Here is an 18,949-nt window from a genome sequence, read left to right as displayed (position 1 = left end):
TCCAGTGCTATGTTTTGTATGGAATGTATGTTTAAGGTTTAAACAAGTATGTTTAAGGCTTGTATAAGTAACCTGTATTTTTTTTAAACTGAAAAATAAACGTTTAATAAAATAATATGCTCTATAACAGGGGTGGCGAACACGTGGCTCTAGAGCCGCATGCGGCTCTTGGACAAAAATGCGGCTCTTTGCCTCATCATATTTTCTATATACTGCGGGTCTTTGCCTTGTTTCATCTTTAGTTGTTTTTTTTGTGTGTATTGAGGGTGGACAATTTCCTTGAAATCAACACAAGAACAATACTACCTGTTTTATTGCAAGGAGAGGAGTGTGTTATGGGAAATAATATGTTTTTAGTTGTGTGTTTGTGTGTGTCTGTAGGTCATAGCAGGTCAGTGCGTCGTGTGGCTCTTTGACTCTCACAGTTAAAAATTTCGGCTCTTTGTGTCAAACTTATTCGCCACCCCTGCTCTACAACGTTACAAAGCAGGCTGAATGATAAAGCATAGTACTGAAAAACAAAGCTACACATTAGGCATTGACATTCTGTTGTCTGTAAAGAACTTTGAGACTTGTGATTTAGGGCGTCACAAATGAACATGACTTGACTGTAAAGATAAATAAAGTTGAGTATTACTTACTTTTGGAAGAGTTAGGTGACTTCCTCCACCATGGTAAAAAGTGGACGAAAAAAAGCAATCTAACAATTTTTTCAACAGCATCAAGCTTCCTTATTCCACTTTCATTTCAAAAGAACCGTCCCGCCTCTTCTTTAATCTTTACACCAACCATATCGAATGGATGCACGAGATATTAAACAATAAAAGCGTCAAAGTAATTAGCGTGCAAGAGATACAGTGCAGTGTGTATACACACAAACTAGGAAGTAGAAGCTGGATTTCTTCTTAGGGGTGACTATTGGGTGACCTCTCACCGAAAGCACTACAGCACTGTCCTCTACTCGGATATTAGGTGCACACAATACAAAATCTAACTTAAAGCAATGTCCGGATATTTTTTGACATCCCTAATAAAATGTTTGTATGTACCGTTGTTCATAACTCAAATGTTCGTAAGTAGGGGAGCGTCTGTCTGTGTGTGTGTGTGTATACACAGCATGGTAATACCAAATTGAGCTTTGCAAAATATGGAATTCCCATCACTTACCTGCATTAAATTGAAGCGAGCCACTTCATTAATGGGGGCATCTGAGATAATTCCATACTGTTCCGGGTTTACAATTGCTGGGCAGATGAAGCAGGTAAGCAAAAGGTCAGTACACATGGTGCGGACCTCGCCTACCTCTAGACCTTCTACACAAGACAAAGTCTTGTACATCTGAGACACAATCCATCGCAGGCTATGGGGAAAGCAGTAGGTGTTCTGCTTTAAATAACAGATAAACTTGTTGACCAGAGTGACTAACTTTGCCTCATTGGTCTCAACAGCTGCTTGTACTCTTTGTTTATAGGCTTCAGAGCCCTTCTCTCCGAATCTCTCCTGCTGGACTCTAGTCAGGCACTCGGTCACTTTTCCTGGGTCTATCTCCAGGTGGTCCTCATCTTCCACCAACAACTGCATAATGGGTTCATGGAGGGTGGCAGTTAGGAAGAGCTTGGCTGAGTAAAGGCCCTCAGAGAAGAGTTTGAAAAGGATGCTAAAGGCGCATGTGCCCCGCCGCAGTAGCCGCCGTGGGTTGTCATTCTCTTTTAGCTCAAACTCGATTAAGTACCGCAAAACCTAGGGAGGAGTGAAGAGCGCAGACAAAATGTTTTCTTGAATCTTTGCTTGATGTCAAAACTGGTTAATAGGAAAGTGAGGATGTAGGTCATACCTGTAACAAGTAGCTTTCATCTTCTCGCATAATGCAGTTGCCATAAAGTGATGTGAAGACTGTGTGGATGACACCTTGAGTGTGCTCCTGGTTCAGCCTTTCGCCTGCCACGAGACATGATGCCACAAGCCTAGGGTTCTCTCTCAACCGTGCCAGGAATTCGCCATAGATGGTCTCATTGAACCCAAGAGTCTTGTAGCCATCCACAAACTGCGTGTCTTCAAGCATTTTGGCATGTTGGCAACATTCAGCTGGTGAGGCTTCCACACTTAAAGCAGGGACGGGGGATTGAACAAAACTGAACATTATCATCCATTCATTCATCTAACTGTTTTTAAAACAATTTATATGAAGTGGAATTACCTGGTGAGAATGAGCCGATCGAGATTGATCCGTTGCTGCTTGGCAATCCATGCGGCCCTGTACAGCCTCTCAGCTGTCTTGAGGACATCACTGTTGAGTCTCTGGATTAACTGCTTCTCAGATGCCACATAAAGTCGCTCCTGCTTCAGGTGGTGGGCCAGAGTATGAATGTCTGGCTTCACCATCTTCAACAGCTCTCACAGAATGAGTCCAAGATCTAATGCACTGAACATAAAAAAACAATTATCAAATTCCAAGAGGGTCCAAGATAAATATAAAAAATATAAAAAATGAAACAAGATTCTAATGCTCACTAAAAAGGAAAAATTGTACCTTCTGAACCAAACAAAACAAATCATGTTTGCATTCATGCAGATTCTTAATCTATTATATTTTATCCATGCCACCTTCAACCATCATTGTCCAATGCCACATACAGTGACTTGCAAAACTATTTGGCCCCCTTGAACTTTGTGACCTTTTGCCACATTTCAGACTTCAAACATAAAGATATAAAACTGTAATTTCTTGTGATGAATCAACCATAAGTGGAACACTTTATTGGATATTTTAAACTTTTTTAACAAATAAAAAAATGAAAAAGTGCAAAATTATTCAAACTGTATCTTCATTCATATGACAGGATAGCAGACACTCCAAACCGATATAAATCCTAGCAGCATGCCATTTTGCCCAGGATTCATGAAGACCTCACTGAGACCTGTTTTAGTTGATTGTGAGTAAAATGTATTTTTATTTGTTTTTGCCAAGCTAATCTAATCTTTTTAGAAAAGGGGGGAAAATCTGTGTTTCAAAAAAATAACGTTAAAAAACATGCATGTATTTCTTTCACAAGCAACTGAAATCACAACTCAGTCTAATCATGTTCCTTTTTTCATTTCAAGCTATATGAAGCTGAGGCAAAAAAAAACAGTAAAAAGCAGGAAAATTGAGGGAATCTTCTGCACAGTGGTAGCTCTTTTTGGCTGGTTAACAACATAGTAAACACAGTTCGAGTTCTGGGGAGTGGAATGAGACAAGGCTGCTGAAAACTACCTTCTGAATGGATCAACTAAAAGGCAGGGAAAATTCCTGCAAGATATTAGACAACCAAATCATTAGAATTGATGTGCCTAACAAATCCAATTGGTTATCCAGATTCAGATACATACTGGTGAGCCATGTGTGGACCTTCTTTTGAATTTTAATGAACAATACTGATCTAACAAAAGCATATGGAGTAGATTACAGTTTGTCAATTCTTGTAAAAAGACATGTCATCAAAAATATACTATATAATCCTGAACAAAATGTTTTAAATGTAATCAGTAGTGAATATTGTTGGGAAACAAATACTTAAAACCTTTTAAAATTAGAACTTTTAGCATTCTGTTGTTAGCCCAAAAAATGAGGTATGCACAAGTACTGTTAGTTTAGCCAGCTGGTGAGATTTAACAATCCTAATTTGGATCATAACCATGTTATATGACTGCCAGTCACAAGGAAAAGAAAGTCAGACAAAGTCAAAATTCAGTTTTTTGACAAACTTTACAAACCGCACTGATGTGTAAAAATCCCTTTGTCTGAACCTCCACAAAAAATGTAATGCCTACCATGTGTTGTGGAATATCATCTTGTTTTTTTATATTACTTGGCCTATTATCATGTTTCACATAAATAACCCTTTTTACAAGTTGTTTTACTCTAATGTGACAACCAGGTAGTCAAGTGTTTTCATGACAAGCAGCCAATTCAGAGCTCATCAAACAGATCATTCCTCACATATTTCGATGGAACTGGATGTTAAAAGCGTAACACGATTAAGTGAATTGCTGTGATATTACCAATGGATTAAAAGATATAACATTAACATTGAAATACCAGAGAGGAAACTAACCTTCAAGACAGAGGAAATACAAAGCAGAAGAGAAACTACACAAGTGGGAAACCCAATATTTAAACAATTAATTACAATAACCATGCTTGTGGTAGTAAAGTAGATAAACCAAACAAGCCTACTAGCAAAACCAATATCACCTTGCAATTGCTCTATGAATTAAAATATACTGTATCACAGCATAATATAAGTTGTAATATTTCTCAAAAGTAGCCAAGGCAATACTCAAACATCCGCTCCCCACTTCCCTTTCAGAGAAATCATGGCACTGCCCTTAAAAACTACTCAATACAAGTTAGCGCAAATGGATCTTTGGAAACTGATAGACACCACTTACTGAGCTCTATGAAGTGGTGCTGTACTAAATTATAAGACTTAAAAAGCTGGAACACTTTACTTTTCTTAACAGTTATTGATAGGATAATACATTCTTAAAATATATGTGACTGACTTAATAAAGTGGTTTGAAAAAAGACACGGAAAAATGTTCAGATTATATGAGGTTCATTAGGAGAAAATGCATCCTGGCTTCAACCAAATGGAAAAATAAGCCTACCATAAAAAAAATCTTAGCACATCATACAGAGGAGTAAATCACAACCTGCTGCATCAAATTAAGCAGCAGAATAGTACCAGCTAGACGGAAACAATGACTTTGAAGTTTGGACTATGTAAATTGCTGTTGATGTGTCTGTAACAAATGGATAACAGTACAATTTTATAACCATTTTAAAGAAAGTAGTAATTTCAATATTTGATTGTAAAATTATGTTACTTGTAGCAAAAAAGCATAAGAATATTTGGCAACACACTAATGAAGGGGGAATGGTATATATACAAAAAAACTCAGGGGAAAAAAAACATGATCGGGATCGGGGCTTGAAATTTAATCAGTGAAAAGCCATAGGAACTGAATAAGAAAATTACAAGTTGATCATGAATTCTTTAAGAGTGTTAGTAACTATTAGTTTTAAGTTGTAATAATTCGCAAAGATGGATGAACAGACAGAAGGATGGACGCATAACCCAAATCCCAACTACAACCCCGAGCAAAAAATATGGAATCATCTGTCATGGACAAGTAATAACTCCAAAAATTTTACTCTGTAGAACAAATTCAGATTAAAAAGCATGAAAAAAGTGAAAATTCTTGGCATTGAGAAACACTAAAAGAAATGAATTTAAAAAAAATGATGCTGGTCAATATATGCTACTTTTACAGACCAAGCACAGGGAAAAAATATGGAATCATGAAAAACAGACAAATAAATAACATTCAAAATATATCACTACAGTAGAATTGAGTTGCATCAATTTTGGCTTTAATGACAACTTGCAGTCTCTGAGGCAGTATTCTTCATCAATCTGGTGCCAACTCTCTTTGACTGCAGTTGCCAGATATTCTTTGCAGGTCGGAACCTTGCTGTGGACATTTTTTTCAATTTCCACCTCAGGTTTTCAATTGGGTTGAGATCTAGGCTATTTGCAGGCCAAAATAAAATGTCTGAGTGAGAGCTTGCCCAAGACTGGTGATTCCATACTTTTTGCTCCGGGTTGCATTTGTCTAGTTTACAATAGTTTTGTTGTCTGGAAATATTAAACTGATTAACTTCGTTTTCTTCCAAACAGCAACTGCCTGTACAACAATCGGATATTATATGAGATGAAGGAAGTAATCTACCTGAAATAAGACACAAGAACTCCATGTCTTTAGATAGATGGTAATGACCAACTCAAATTTGTTGAGTTAAGCGTTTACAATCGTGTTTGGGGTAGGTAGGGCTGCACGATTACTGTGATAAATGGTCTGCATCTATATAGCGCTTTTCAAGTCAATGAAGACCTCCCAAAGCGCTTTACAATGTGCTTCACACTTTACCCATTCACACACTCACACCCCAATAGGGAGTCAGCCATGCAAGGCCTGCTTATTGGGGGCATTAGGGATTCAGTGTCTTGCCCAAGGACACTTCGACATATAACACAGAGGAGCCGAGAATCGAACCTGCGACCTCTTGATCCCAAGACAAGCGCTCTATCTCCTGAGCTGATGCAGCCTAATGCATGATCAAATCGATATATCTATGTGACGTTTTACGATTGGTTAATAGCAACACACAGCGTTTTTTTTACATAAAGTTCCATGTTTGTAAGTGATGGAGTGCTTGGCCAAACAGAATTGTTCTAAGGGTGCCGGCCAATCAGAGGCAAGTTTCAACGACTCCAGCCGATAAAGATGATGCAAAGTTTGAAAGCAGTGTCAAGTCAAGTCAGTTTCAGTTTTCCACATTCTTACAATGAGATTCTCATGGGTCCATTTGAACCGAACTGATATGTTGGGAGTCATTAGGTGACCAAACCCCCCAATTCCAAACCCCAATACCGAGCGCCAAGCAGGGAGGCGATGGGTACCAATGTTGTAAGTCTTAGGTATGACCCGGCTGAGGCTCAAACCGGCAACCTCCCAGTCTCACGGCGGGCGCCCTACCCGCAAGGCCACAGAGCTGGTTTATTTGTATAGCCCTTAATCACAAGGAGTATCAAAGGGCTGCACAGACCACAGATTATTGCAAACCACAGACTATTATTACTCCATCCCCAGATCTAAAACCACACAAGGGCAAGGAAAAACTCAAAAACCTCAACATGAGTGAAATTAAGAAACTAACACTCTCAAACAGCGGGCCGATTGCTGGTATTTTAGCGGCTCGTTACATTCAAAATAAATCAATAAATCAAATCTGACGAGGAGGACACTCAGGAGAGCGCAAACAAATCGTGATTACCAGCAGGTGTTTTGTGGATTGTTACTGCACCTGGAAATCAACTGAGATAACGTTGAGAAAGGGAGGTCTTGCCTAGGGCTTGGCTAACAACTCTCTTAAGACACCCCTGCGGAGGCATTACCCATGAAACGGATGACATGAAGCTACAGCTCGTGGGACAGCGCTACATTCATGACCCTTGTGTTTTAATCATCGAGGAGACCTAGCTGGAAGTCACGGTAACCTGATGCTAGCGTGTACCTAGCCAGCCGTTCTCTAAATCACCTTCTTACTCTGAAAGAATTAAGTACATTAGCGAAACTGACACCACATAATGATACGATTACAAATAGTATTTCTTACCTCTGCTGTGAATTGTATAAATTAAATAATAGTAACTAGGAGAAAGACAATCATCAGTATTGATATTCTAAAATAAGGCTTGTATATCATCTTATAATAGTACTCGTCCATGCGACTAAAAGCAAAAATCACTTTTTAAGCAGATTACAGAATGAAATAAACTCCAATACTGACATCTATATTTACCAATCGTACTATCCGGCTGAAAGGGGAACTCTTAATATAGAGTACTTAACAATACTTTTTTTCAATGCATTGTTAAATGATATAAATTCCTCCACTGTTTTGGTTAAAACTTCCTATACTTAAGGCAAATTATTTGTAAAAAGAAATTGCGTTTAATGAGGCAGTTCGAGTAGATGCTTCACTTATCAAAAAATTGATCATTATAACTGCTTTGGCGCAGATTACATTTAGAAGGTGTTATAAAGGGGGATACAACTAAGGCCATTTGCTTAGCTGTTTTATTTAATTGGTTTAGTTTCAAACATTAGTTGAACATCTTAATAAAACCATGTGAAGCAAAATACATTGGGCGGCTCTCACACAAGCTTTGAAGGACATCGGCAGGCGTGAAAATACAATAGTGTATCCTGTCATGTGGGTTCTGCATTTGTTGAAATTTAGTAGAGGTACGACAGTCAAAAACATTAGCCTGCCAGTGTTTACCAAGTGAAGTTTGCTAACCTCAGCTAGTCAAGTGCTAAATGCTAACGAAAGGCTAACAACCTCAGTTGGCAACGTTAGCTTAGCTTGTAGGTAGTAAGCCAAACAATAAGCATTTTGAGCGCAGTAAAAAATGCAACCATAGTCAGGTAACTCACCGAACGTCACTAGTTCGTGTTGTTGTGAGCAGTTGCTACCAAACGCAGCGGATGATGATATTATTAATGCAGCAGAAAATGTTCGTCTGCTGTTGTCCGTCTAGTTCTGTTAGCTGCAGGAGCGAACTGTGCTGTGACTGCTGTCATTTGCCGTCATCAGGAGCGGAATCGCGAAACGCGCATGCGCGATTTTAGTTAAGGGCAGGATCCACAGGACTTTCAAATACATTTTACAGGGCAAACGCGAAATATAAAATTCTATTATTACCGCATTGTGATGTAATTGAATCGTTAATGAGATGGACTTGTGAACGGGGTTAATGTTTTTACTCACGACGCGTCATACGGTTCTATAGGCTGTAATAAAAGCTTGTTTTTGCTAGATGGCAGTATAACAACAATCAAAAATTTATAGCAAGGGTCACCAACCCTTTCGAAGCTTTTTTGTATAAGATAAGCGCAAAGGACTACCAATGCATTTTTAAAATAACATGTTTTTACCATGTTTGTAATCATTTGAGATAGGGTTAGAATAAGCACAGTTAAACACTAAAACGTATTTTTAGTATAAGTAATCATGTCAATGATTTCTCATGCCAGTTGGAAACACATTCCCTAGAAAATCACTATGACTCATTACCTTGAGCTAATTTCAGAACTATTCTGTGGGCTACTAAGAGGGTCTTGGGGCAGGTGTGTCAAACTCCATTTCAGCTCAGGGGCCACATGGTAGCAAAACAGTCACAGGGGTGTGGTGGTCGATTGGGTCGGTGTGTCTTAGTAGTAAATTGATGGTATAACGTGTGCCTCAGGTGGAGGGTTTCGAGGCTCAAAAATAAATAATTATTTAGGGATACTTTTCTTCACTAATATTTCATCTCCTGTAGTGTTTGTCAACTGTGCATTTGGGGGGGGAAAGCAAAACAACAATTAATTCATTTCCACTACAGTTTATTTAACATGAAATCATGCAGACTGCAAAGTAAAAATAGCATATACTGTAAACACTAAAAATAAAAATGATTGATTTACGTATTTAAAGGTCTTTCTGCTTTTAATATGTTCATTGTTTTATTTTTCTTGTTTTTGTTTTTTCATGAAAATGTTTACCTGAATATGGGAGCTTTACTGTTACATTTTATATCTATCATAGAGAAAGGAGCTAAAGTGTATCTAGTCTTCTGCAAAGACACCCAGGTGCTATATTTTTAAATTTTGCCTCAAACACTGCGTCCATGACTATAATTTTAGGTAAAATAAAATCAATATGGGTTTCCTCAAAGTTCTCTGTTTGATGAATAATTGTAGACAGCAAATACAGCAACAGTGGATGCTTTGCGAGTGTCACCTGGCCTTGGCGACATCCTGTGGATATATTAAGAACTGTGAGTCATTTTTCTCTTGTGTTTCTCTCAGTATATTCTAGTGGGCCATATAAATCAACGTGGTGGGCCACATTCCGCCCGTGGGCTATGAATTTGACACATTTGTCTTAGGGGCCACCTGGTTTTTAACTAATGATTCATGCACAATTGAAAGGGATGTATTAACTTCGACCTGATTTTTTTAACTGTTCTTGAATGGAATGTTTGAGTAATCCAAAACAGAAGCAAACTAAAACGAGTCAAAAAAACAAATCAAAATGTATTTGTATAGCACTTTTAACACACCAGAATTCAATTCAAAGCGCACAATAAAAACACACAACATACAATTAAAACAACACATGTTGTCCTCATCTAATATCCCACAACGTAAAATACACACACAGAAAATGGTAAATAATTAATAATAGGATGTAGTTGATATATGTGCAGAGGAACGGATCTGTGGTTTAATTTGACCAAAACATTTTTTTTTATACAAAAGCAAGCAAACATCACCAACGCCCTCACAAAATAAGGTAAAATATGTTTTTAATCTTCAATTTTGTTGTCATACTTGATAAAAAAAAGTGAAAAAAAATACTATTTTCTTTTACAATACAAAAAAAAGCACACACCTTTCAGCCTTTATGAAAATGTGAAATATTATCATTTTTCATTTTTTTGTTAATATTTTTTATTTCTAAATTTGCTGATTTCATAAAACAAACCAAAAATCATGTCATCTGTTCACAACCTTTTTTTTTAAAATCTGTTCGTGTTCAACAAAACTGGGACACTACAAAACAAGATCAGATTGCCCCACCTTCCCCAAAATTGATATAGATATTCTTTTTAATATGTTTTTTATTGCCAAATTTTGTACATTTTAAAAATAAACTGAAATCATGCCGTTTGTTGTTTAATCTTATAAAAACAAAAAGAATGCAAGCCAATGAATCCCTTTGCTCAATTCCATTTATTATATATCTATATATAGGTTATAAACATCACAAAATATAAATTTCAAATCTTGCACAAAGATATAATTTTGTAAAACAGCAATCTTAGTTTGGTAAGCAATAACAACTGGTGCAGGCATATCTATGCAAATGTAGCATTTTCAAGAACATTTTTACCATTTACCAGTCAAAGAAAATACGTCTTCACAAAACAGGGTTCCAAGGAACAATTCCATAATGATACTGATAATAAAATATCCAACCCTAATCTTTATTCTTTCTTTTGCATTGCTTGTTGTCCTAAACCATATTGCACTGTTAGTCTAAATTATTTAAGTAATATTATATTCATTACAATAATTTTATAATGTTAATATAATGAATATGCTTTAAAAAGACTGATAATTAATATTTATAACATACTTGTGTTACAAAAACATGAATTTTCAAGCAATTTAAAGTATGATTCAGGAAGTTGACAAGACGACCTGTTAAGCCGAAAAGAAATATTTAAAAATTAAACCTTGTTCTATGCAAAATACATATTTTTAACTAAAGGCCACTTCCAAACCAAACAATGTACCCAAGCATGTTTCTTCTATGACACGTGGAAAAGGCAAATGCTATCTTGATTGTACTTCATTTTCTTTCAAACAATAATATAAAAATAGCTACCCAAATACAATTTACTCGATGTATGTACTGTCAATACTTAGTTACTATTTGTCACTATTTGTGATAGAACTATAGAACTTGTCAATATGTTTTTGGTGGGGTTAGGCAATTCTGCTGGATTTATTCGTGTCTAGGCAATAATATGTGCATATAAAAAGCTGTGAAGATACTGTGTGCTTTATACAATGTAGAGCAGAAACTGAATAATACATACATGTTCATTGTTGTGTCATGCCCGCTTTCCATTGAGTCAAGAAATGTTTCTGAGTGTCAGTAAATTAAAGCAAGACAAAGCTTAAACTCAAGTGTGCTTTCTTGTGCGCTCTACGTGTGCTAAAGGTCAGAAGAACAAGGAGGAAATTGGCTGTGTGCAAATTAAGGTATGTTGTTCTCCACAATATTTACATTTAGTGTAGCTGACATCATTATGATTTCAAATCCAGTGCTGTCTTAAATAATGTCATCCAAGAGATTGGGTGCATCCACCCAGTCTAATGTTCTTGGCTCTGATGCAGCCATTATCATGCACATGAATTGTTTCCCTGTTCTCTTATCAATTGGGTAAATGGTTGTCGGTGTGAACCTTTTGTTGCTCTCCACAAACTCACACAGCTGGCTATAGATGATGGGGTACTCGTGTCGAAGAAATACTCCCCTAATCCTGAGCTCACGCTGAATGTTGACAAAGCACACCTCCCTGGCTTTCCTTCCCTCCTCTCCATCCTGGTCGATGGCCTGCGTCCCTGGAGGCGGAGTGAGGATGAGAGTTTCCATTTCACCATCCTTCTTGAGTAGCTTTTTTTCCGGGCTGGAGGACGCCAATGAAACTTTTGCATATTTTCTAACCGTTGGCGTTTCAACCCTTGGCGAGGGTCTGTTAGGCACTAGTTCACCAACAGCTACAGATACATTCAAAAGAAAACATTCACTTGGGTCATACTCATTCCCTGCCAACTGCAGCTCCCTGCAGTATTCACCTAAGTTGTCTTTAAAGCTCTCCAGCTCTCTGAGGGACAGGTAGGTGGGTGACATGACGAGGCTCTGGAGCCCAAGCTGGAGAAAGTTATCAACCATGTCTGGGTTGGCAAAACCAAGAAAGAGGACACCTCTTCCCCTGGAAAGGTAGCCGGCCTTCGCAATACGGGAGAAGGCTTTGTGAATCTCGGGATTTTCTCTGCAGAACTTGATGGCACGTCTACACAGGCTGTTCACGCGGCCGTAGAGGCACGTATCTTTATGGGATTCCCAGTCGTCCCTCCTACAGTTCCGCGAGCAGTAGAAAGTGTAACAGCTGTGACATGATTTGTAGTACAAGAAAGCATTGAACGTATTTTCTGAATGTTTGCACATCTTGTTAGCGCACACCATAGTTTCATCTTCTTCTACGCTGTGGTCCGGAGAACATTCTTCCGCACTCCTTTGTAAAGCATCACACCCACTATCACGGTCTTTGAGCATGTCAGGACTGGATTTGGAAGGTGTGGTCAGGCCATCAACATTTTCAATGTCAGGAGATTCCCGGACTTTTTCATCGTCTTCAGTAATCAGTTGTTTAAGCTGATCCAGAAAGTCCCCACTAGGCTTCCCGCTGTTTGGTGGCTTATAATCAACCACTAAGTCAGCCAACAACTCGTCAAGTTGCTCAAGACTGTGCTGAAGGGAAACGTTGTTACGCTTTCTTTCTTTGGTCGTCTCTGCCACATCCAATGACTTTTTGACATCAATATTTCTCGGAGAAGATTTATTTTGACTTTCCAACGTATTCCAGTTGACGGCTTGCACACCACGCCGCTCACGGTTGCCTGCGCATATGTCATTGTCAGTTATAGTGATTTCAGGAGTCACAAACCAGTGGCTGCTCTTGTTATGCTTCCAAGGGTTGCTCGGACTGCGCTCTAAAGATGTTTCGGAAAGAGAGAGGGCGGCGTAGCGCTTTGGCGAACTTGAAAGGTTAAGAATAACGGGTTGAGAAGAGACACTCTGAGATGCCCCTTGCCTTGCTTGGGAAAGTAAATTTTCATAGCTTCTCCCACGAAGTACCGATTGCTCTCTGTCATGACCTGGGTAAAGAATATTATCCCAAGACTTGGAGTGGTTTTTTGCCTCTGTTCTAAGTCCAGTAGTCTCTGTGCCGTATGTTGAGTACCATGGGGGTATCCCTGCATCCATCCTCACTCTTGGTGGGGTAAACTGAGAAGACTGGTTAGAATAACCTGATATACTTGACCGATGCCAGTCATCTGAAAAAGCCTGGGACATGCGGGGGCGTCTTCGACCTTCGGTGTGGTATTGCCTTGGAAAGTACTGTTCTTCGTTAGAGTTAAATGGCTTGTTGTAATATATATCTGAGCAACTTTGGTGGTATGGATTGAACCGGGGATTGTCCCCAAAGCAAGTGCTTGATGGGGTTTGAGAGAAGCAGGACCCTGCCTCGCTCATAGGGTGGGGGGTACTATACACAGAGTGGGAGGGCACTTGATTTGAAAAATTATCTGTGTAATACGACCTATGAGGTAGTGTATGTACCCATCGATTCTTTGGATCATAGTGACTCGTCATAATGCTTCCACGGCAAGCTAAGCTGGACCTTTCATCTTGAAAGTATCCCCGAGAGTAGGGATGGACTGGATGGCAAACTGGATCCTCTGTATAGAAAAATTTTGTTGGGATGTTTGGGTTTGAGTAAGCTCGTTGTTCTTGATTGAGATACATTGCTGTTTGTGAGGGTGTTCGGTACATATCAATATGCTGGTAAGAGACAGGAGACATGCTCGTTTTGTAGTGATAGCTTTGTCTTAAATCTCCGTTGTAGCATTCATTTGGAGTTGGTGTGGGTGAAGAGTACTGTCGTGGTACATACAAACCTCGACTGCTACTAGCCTGAGAGTATCTTTGCCAAGCCCATCGATCAGGTCGTAAATTTGGAACTTGTCTGGATGTGTGTTGGAGGACAGCAACATCTGGTTTAATGTCCACACGGCACCTCACATGAGGTGTTGTGCCTGTTTTTTCTGATTTGTCCCCATCAAAACAATCAGAGACATAAAGAGGCGAATGGGGTTGTAGTTTAATAGGGTGCACCTCATTTAAAAAAGTCCTGTTTAAGGAATGTGCTTCTCTTTGCGATTCAAAAGTCTTAGAAGTGTCCGGGACGTCCTTGGCTTGGATGGCTTCCAAAGGAGACACAGAGATGGGAACAGGGGTGAGAGTTGGTTTGATCCGGGGAGCACTTCGAGATCTTTTTCTATTTACAGAATCCGACCAAGTGGGGTGTGTGCTTTTGTGTTGAGTGGTGTGTTGTTGGATTTGCCTGGAGTTAAACAAATCTGGAGAGGAGAAACGAAGATATCCTGGTTGATCGAGTCCATTCCATGTTAGATCTTTGTCTAAGGTCTGCTGTTCCGAACGATTGAAAGGATACTCCATTGGGGAAGAAGCAGACTGTGGGTCGTCCAGCGATTCAAGATAATCAAAACTACGGCAATGTCTTTTATTGATGATTTCTGCTTTATCGATCATTTTCAAGTTGCATTGCAAAGATGAATGAGCCGAAATGTCTTGTTCTGTGCTTGGATATAAAGGAATGTCCCGGTATAGAGTGGACGTCAAAATATCAGGGGGATGCGTCCGGGTCATCTTAATTGAACTTCAATGCCCTCCATTCAGTGAAATTTCCCCACAACCTAAAAAGAAAAAAATATGTTGAGCCAAGCACTAAAATGCTTAATGAACATGCAGTCTTGTACAGTCTCTTTCTCTATCTCTCCATTTCTCTTTCTCTCTCCCGATATACACATATATCGGGATATATATATATATATATATATATATTATTCCTGCCTCGGAAAAATACCGATTTTGAACAATTGTTTGGATACAACTTTTTCAGTAACAATTTTAGCACTACTACAGAATTATGTTTGAAAAATGACAAAAAACAATAATGCAAACGAAAACAATCTTTTACTTATCCCATGTTTCCGATATGTCCAAACTGACCAAATTTCCGACCCTTTCATGTCAAATACACAGGGCCTCGTTTTGTTGGCCCTCACCCACAATTTAACCCTGAGCTACCATCTGTTCGTTGTGATAGAAGAGAACTGACCAGTCCCTGCCATGTCCCACCAACAAGCCTAAATACACACTGAACGCTTCACATTTAAAGGAGTGTTTTGTTTTTTAAAACATGTCCAATTAAATCGCACATATGATGCTCAATAAAATAATTTTGCATATGGTACAGTATTTAATGTCTTTGTTAAAATAATTATATGCATGGCATAACTCAGTTTAGCTCAATCAATCCTTGTCAGCAGTACTATACGATGCCATTTTGATTATGAGAATGATTCCTGACATGGGTGAATACGACGAGCATTAATAATGTATGTTTAAAATAATAAACGGGGGGAAAGGCAAGCTTCCAAATCCATGCAGAGTCAGTTTTAACTTTGGCTTTGATTTGTGATGGTTATTCCCAAAACTATAAGAAAAGGGGATTATATAACAAAATTTCAAAATGCAAAGTTTATTTAACGCTTAAATACAGCCCCTCAAAAGAAGTGCAGCCTCTTTATTTCATTCTCTCCGTTCTCACCACTCAAGTTTTCAAATGGCATGCCACGTCCTGTCTCCATAGCTACAGCACACAGAACCATTCACCACACAAGGGCCACGATCTCTGACAAAATGGACACTGAATCAGCATATTGATTCCGGCAACACAATCATGTTTGTAAATGAAACAGACCCTAATTTGCTAATACAGTACGTGGATTATAGCTTTCTTTAGTTGGCTGAATATTTTTGAGCTACCAAATGAAAACGTCACAACCATTATTTCTCTTTGCAGGATGAAGTCATCTGTTCCTTTAGGTTTGGTATTGAGTCGTTTTTTTTTCAATGATGTCGAATTAATTTTGTGCTGCGGCACCAACGGGCCCGATGCGCATGATGTGGTCCGAATGACATAATTTGCGCAATAACTGGGGGGGTGGCTGGTTGTAAGAGAGAATAACGGGTTTGAAACCGGACGAATAAAAAGAAGGGTACACTTTTGTCTTAAGTTTGCAGAAATTGTACCTAGCGAGTGAAGGTCGTGCAAGGCTTACCGCTTCACAAGCACTTGAGATGAAAATATGAGGAGGAGGAGGAGTGAGGCGAAGATAGATGAGGAGATGCCTGCTGCACCTGCCGAAAGCTTCGATCGAGCGGCTCTCTTCGAGACTTTACATCTCTGCTTTAGCTTAAGACGCTCTCTCCAGTCGTATCTGATGTAAAACAGAGAGTGCGTGGGTGTGTTTGTACGCGACAGACGAAGAGGACGAAACTGAGTCTGCGTCGAGAGGCGTGGTTACGTTCTGTGTGCGTGCGCGTGGAAGTGCGTGTTTTTTAACCTTTTTTTTTGTTGAAAATTGCATCATTACAAACACATACCTGTCAACCTCCACGGCTCCATGCACTTACAAACTGTCGTGTTTTCCCTTACAAAATACACAATAATCTTACACCATATTTTTTTCTCAAACGTGTATTTATGTAGTTTAATATGTTATATTGTACATATGTATCGTTATATCATATATATTGTTAATTAACATTTTGATGTGAGATACTGAGTTGCTCGACATGAATGAGGTTTATTATAAAAAGTTCAAAAATTAAGTAGCTTGGACGTTCACTGTAGAAGGAAAAAATACATGCAAATACATAATAAAGTAGAATAATACATTTTCTTATTCAAATTATTAATTCATTTTCTGCATTAAATTATTGTTGGTAATATACTGATTAAAGGGACAACCACAAACCTGTCTTTTTTCATTTTATCATTTTATATTTCCTTTTTTCCTTAACTTCTTTATACAAAATAATAATTCGTGATATAATGCATCAAAGCAAGTGAACCGTTTGAGAGCCGGCTCTCTTTAATGAGGTAAGAGATGGACTTCCTTTCACTGCATAACTACCACATGAAATCCGAGGTGGCAGATGCATGCGCACAGTAGCATCAAACCGCTCGCTTCGTTTGCAACAAAAAAAAAAAAACCGAGATAGAGTCTACCGCGGCGAACTCGTTTGACTTGATTGATTTGCCGTTTCGTGATAGTCGGTGTATACTGGATGGTACCCATAATTGACAAATTCGTGTTTTTCCGTACAGATTTTCTTGTACATCGTACACGTCTTAGAATGCATAATAAACGTACTTTGTACAGCAAAAACGTACAGGTTGACAGGTATGCAAACAAATTTGGCATGGAACTCTCAAATAACAATTCGAAGTTGTCTACCCTGGTGTCCGGTAACTTTTTGTCACGAGTTCAGACACTGTTAAATATACTATGCTATAGTATAACTGCATCAAGTAACGGAGGGAAAGAACTAAAATAAATAAGGTAAATAAAATAAGGTAAAAATAGTAAATCGTCTATATTTGTACAAAACATTTCAAGTCACCAAAGACCTCCCAAAGCGCTTTACAATGTGCTTCACACTCACCCATTTACAAACACACTCACACACCAATAGGAGCGTTAGCCATGCAAGGCTCTTATCGTATCAGGCGCATTTGGGTTTCAGTTTGTGGCCCAAGGAGACTTCGAAAAAGAAAAAAATGATCATTCTGACATGTTTAATTCAACACAAAGGGGAGATTCATATGCATAGTATATATCTTTTGCACATTATTTTTGTTTCATCTTATTAAAACATTAAACAAAAACAAACCTTATTAACAACATTTCAAAAGGTGGGTTTTACTTTCTTGATATTTTTGTGGATATATTGTTTTGCTATGCGTAAAATGCTATGCATTGCTCTTTTATCGTTCTTGTTTTCCAAATATAATATGATCTCTGGAAAAGATGCATAAAAGGGAAAGTGGGCACAATAGGAGTGATCCAGAGCTTAATATCTTGATAGAATTGTTCTAAAATCATGTATGTAGAAGACATGGTTAGTGGTTTCGGATTATCCATCCATCCATTATCTGCATCGCTTATTATCAGTAGGATCGCGGGGGTGCTGGAGCCCATCCTAGCTGTCTTCAGGCAGTGGGCAGGGGACACCCTGAAGTGGTTGCCAGTCAGTCGCAGGGCACACAGACGGCTCGCTAGCTCATTTACACCTATGGACAATTTGAACCGGCCAATTAACCTGAGATGGATGTTTTTGGAATGTGGGAGGAAACTGGAGTGCCCTGGGGAAACTGACGCAAGCATAGGGAGAACATGCAAACTCCACACAGGAAGGTTTGCTCCCATGACCTTAGAACTGTGCCGCGGTTGCGCTAACCACTCAGCTGCTGTGCTGCCCCCAAATTCATGATTAATTCTGCATAATGGGCAGATTTGAAAACGTGATTTTAATCATTTGTTTGTTATATATATTTACAGTAAAGAAAAAAAGTATTTGAACACCCTGCTATTTTGATATTTCTCTCACTTAAAAATCATGGGGTGGTCTAAATTTTTTTATTGTAGGTGCATATCCACTGTGAGAGAGATAAACTAAACAGAAAAATCCAGATATCACAATGCATTTTTTTGCAAGCTCTTTTCCGAGAAACGTCTCTTTCGACTCGGCTCACTAAAAAGAGCCGACTCTTTCATCTCCTAAAAGCCTCTACAGATTGTTTTTGTTGCTTCTATCCATCCATTATCTGCACTACTTAGCCTTAGTAGGGTTGCGGGGGTGCTGGGGCCCATCCAAGCTGACTTTGGGCAGTGGGCAGGGGATACCCTAAACTGGTAGCTTATTTATACACACAAAAATACACTCTTCGTTTTTACAATAGTGAAAAGTTTAATCTCCAAAATCCATGATCAGTTTATTCGTAGATTGTTAGCCTTTATACTGAAAATTCATGGGTTTAATTCTAGGGTGAGTCATGACACA

General features: G+C 38.7%; 2 protein-coding genes across 4 annotated transcripts in view; both read right to left on the bottom strand.

Annotated features, from left to right (window-relative positions):
• The window catches only part of gapvd1 (GTPase activating protein and VPS9 domains 1), a 35,174-nt gene extending 26,982 nt beyond the window's left edge, over nucleotides 1-8,192 (bottom strand). For all 3 annotated transcript variants that reach the window (XM_088335409.1, XM_088335406.1, XM_088335407.1), the window contains exons 1-4: nucleotides 8,047-8,192; nucleotides 2,198-2,422; nucleotides 1,835-2,102; nucleotides 1,168-1,740 (exon numbers count right to left, since the gene is read on the bottom strand). In XM_088335409.1, the coding sequence (XP_088191535.1) occupies nucleotides 1,168-1,740; nucleotides 1,835-2,102; nucleotides 2,198-2,382 (1,026 nt within the window). In that variant the 5' untranslated portion in view covers nucleotides 2,383-2,422; nucleotides 8,047-8,192. The remainder of the gene's footprint in view (nucleotides 1-1,167; nucleotides 1,741-1,834; nucleotides 2,103-2,197; nucleotides 2,423-8,046) is intronic.
• Nucleotides 8,193-10,370: 2,178 nt separating this feature from the next.
• Nucleotides 10,371-16,344, bottom strand: unm_hu7912 (un-named hu7912). The gene is made up of 2 exons (XM_088335405.1): nucleotides 16,162-16,344; nucleotides 10,371-14,730 (listed from the first exon to the last, which is right to left on the bottom strand). Exon 2 carries the CDS (start codon nucleotides 14,681-14,683, stop codon nucleotides 11,498-11,500), a length of 3,186 nt encoding a protein of 1,061 aa, XP_088191531.1. The 5' UTR covers nucleotides 14,684-14,730; nucleotides 16,162-16,344; the 3' UTR covers nucleotides 10,371-11,497.
• Between the last annotated feature and the right edge of the window lie 2,605 nt (nucleotides 16,345-18,949).

This window comes from Urocampus carinirostris, chromosome 5 (genome assembly GCF_059441175.1).
Source record: "Urocampus carinirostris isolate Australia breed hairy pipefish chromosome 5, RoL_Ucar_1.0, whole genome shotgun sequence".
Taxonomy (NCBI): domain Eukaryota; kingdom Metazoa; phylum Chordata; class Actinopteri; order Syngnathiformes; family Syngnathidae; genus Urocampus; species Urocampus carinirostris.
The sequence above is the reverse complement of the archived record's forward strand: the minus strand, read 5'-3'. Positions and strand labels throughout refer to the sequence as shown.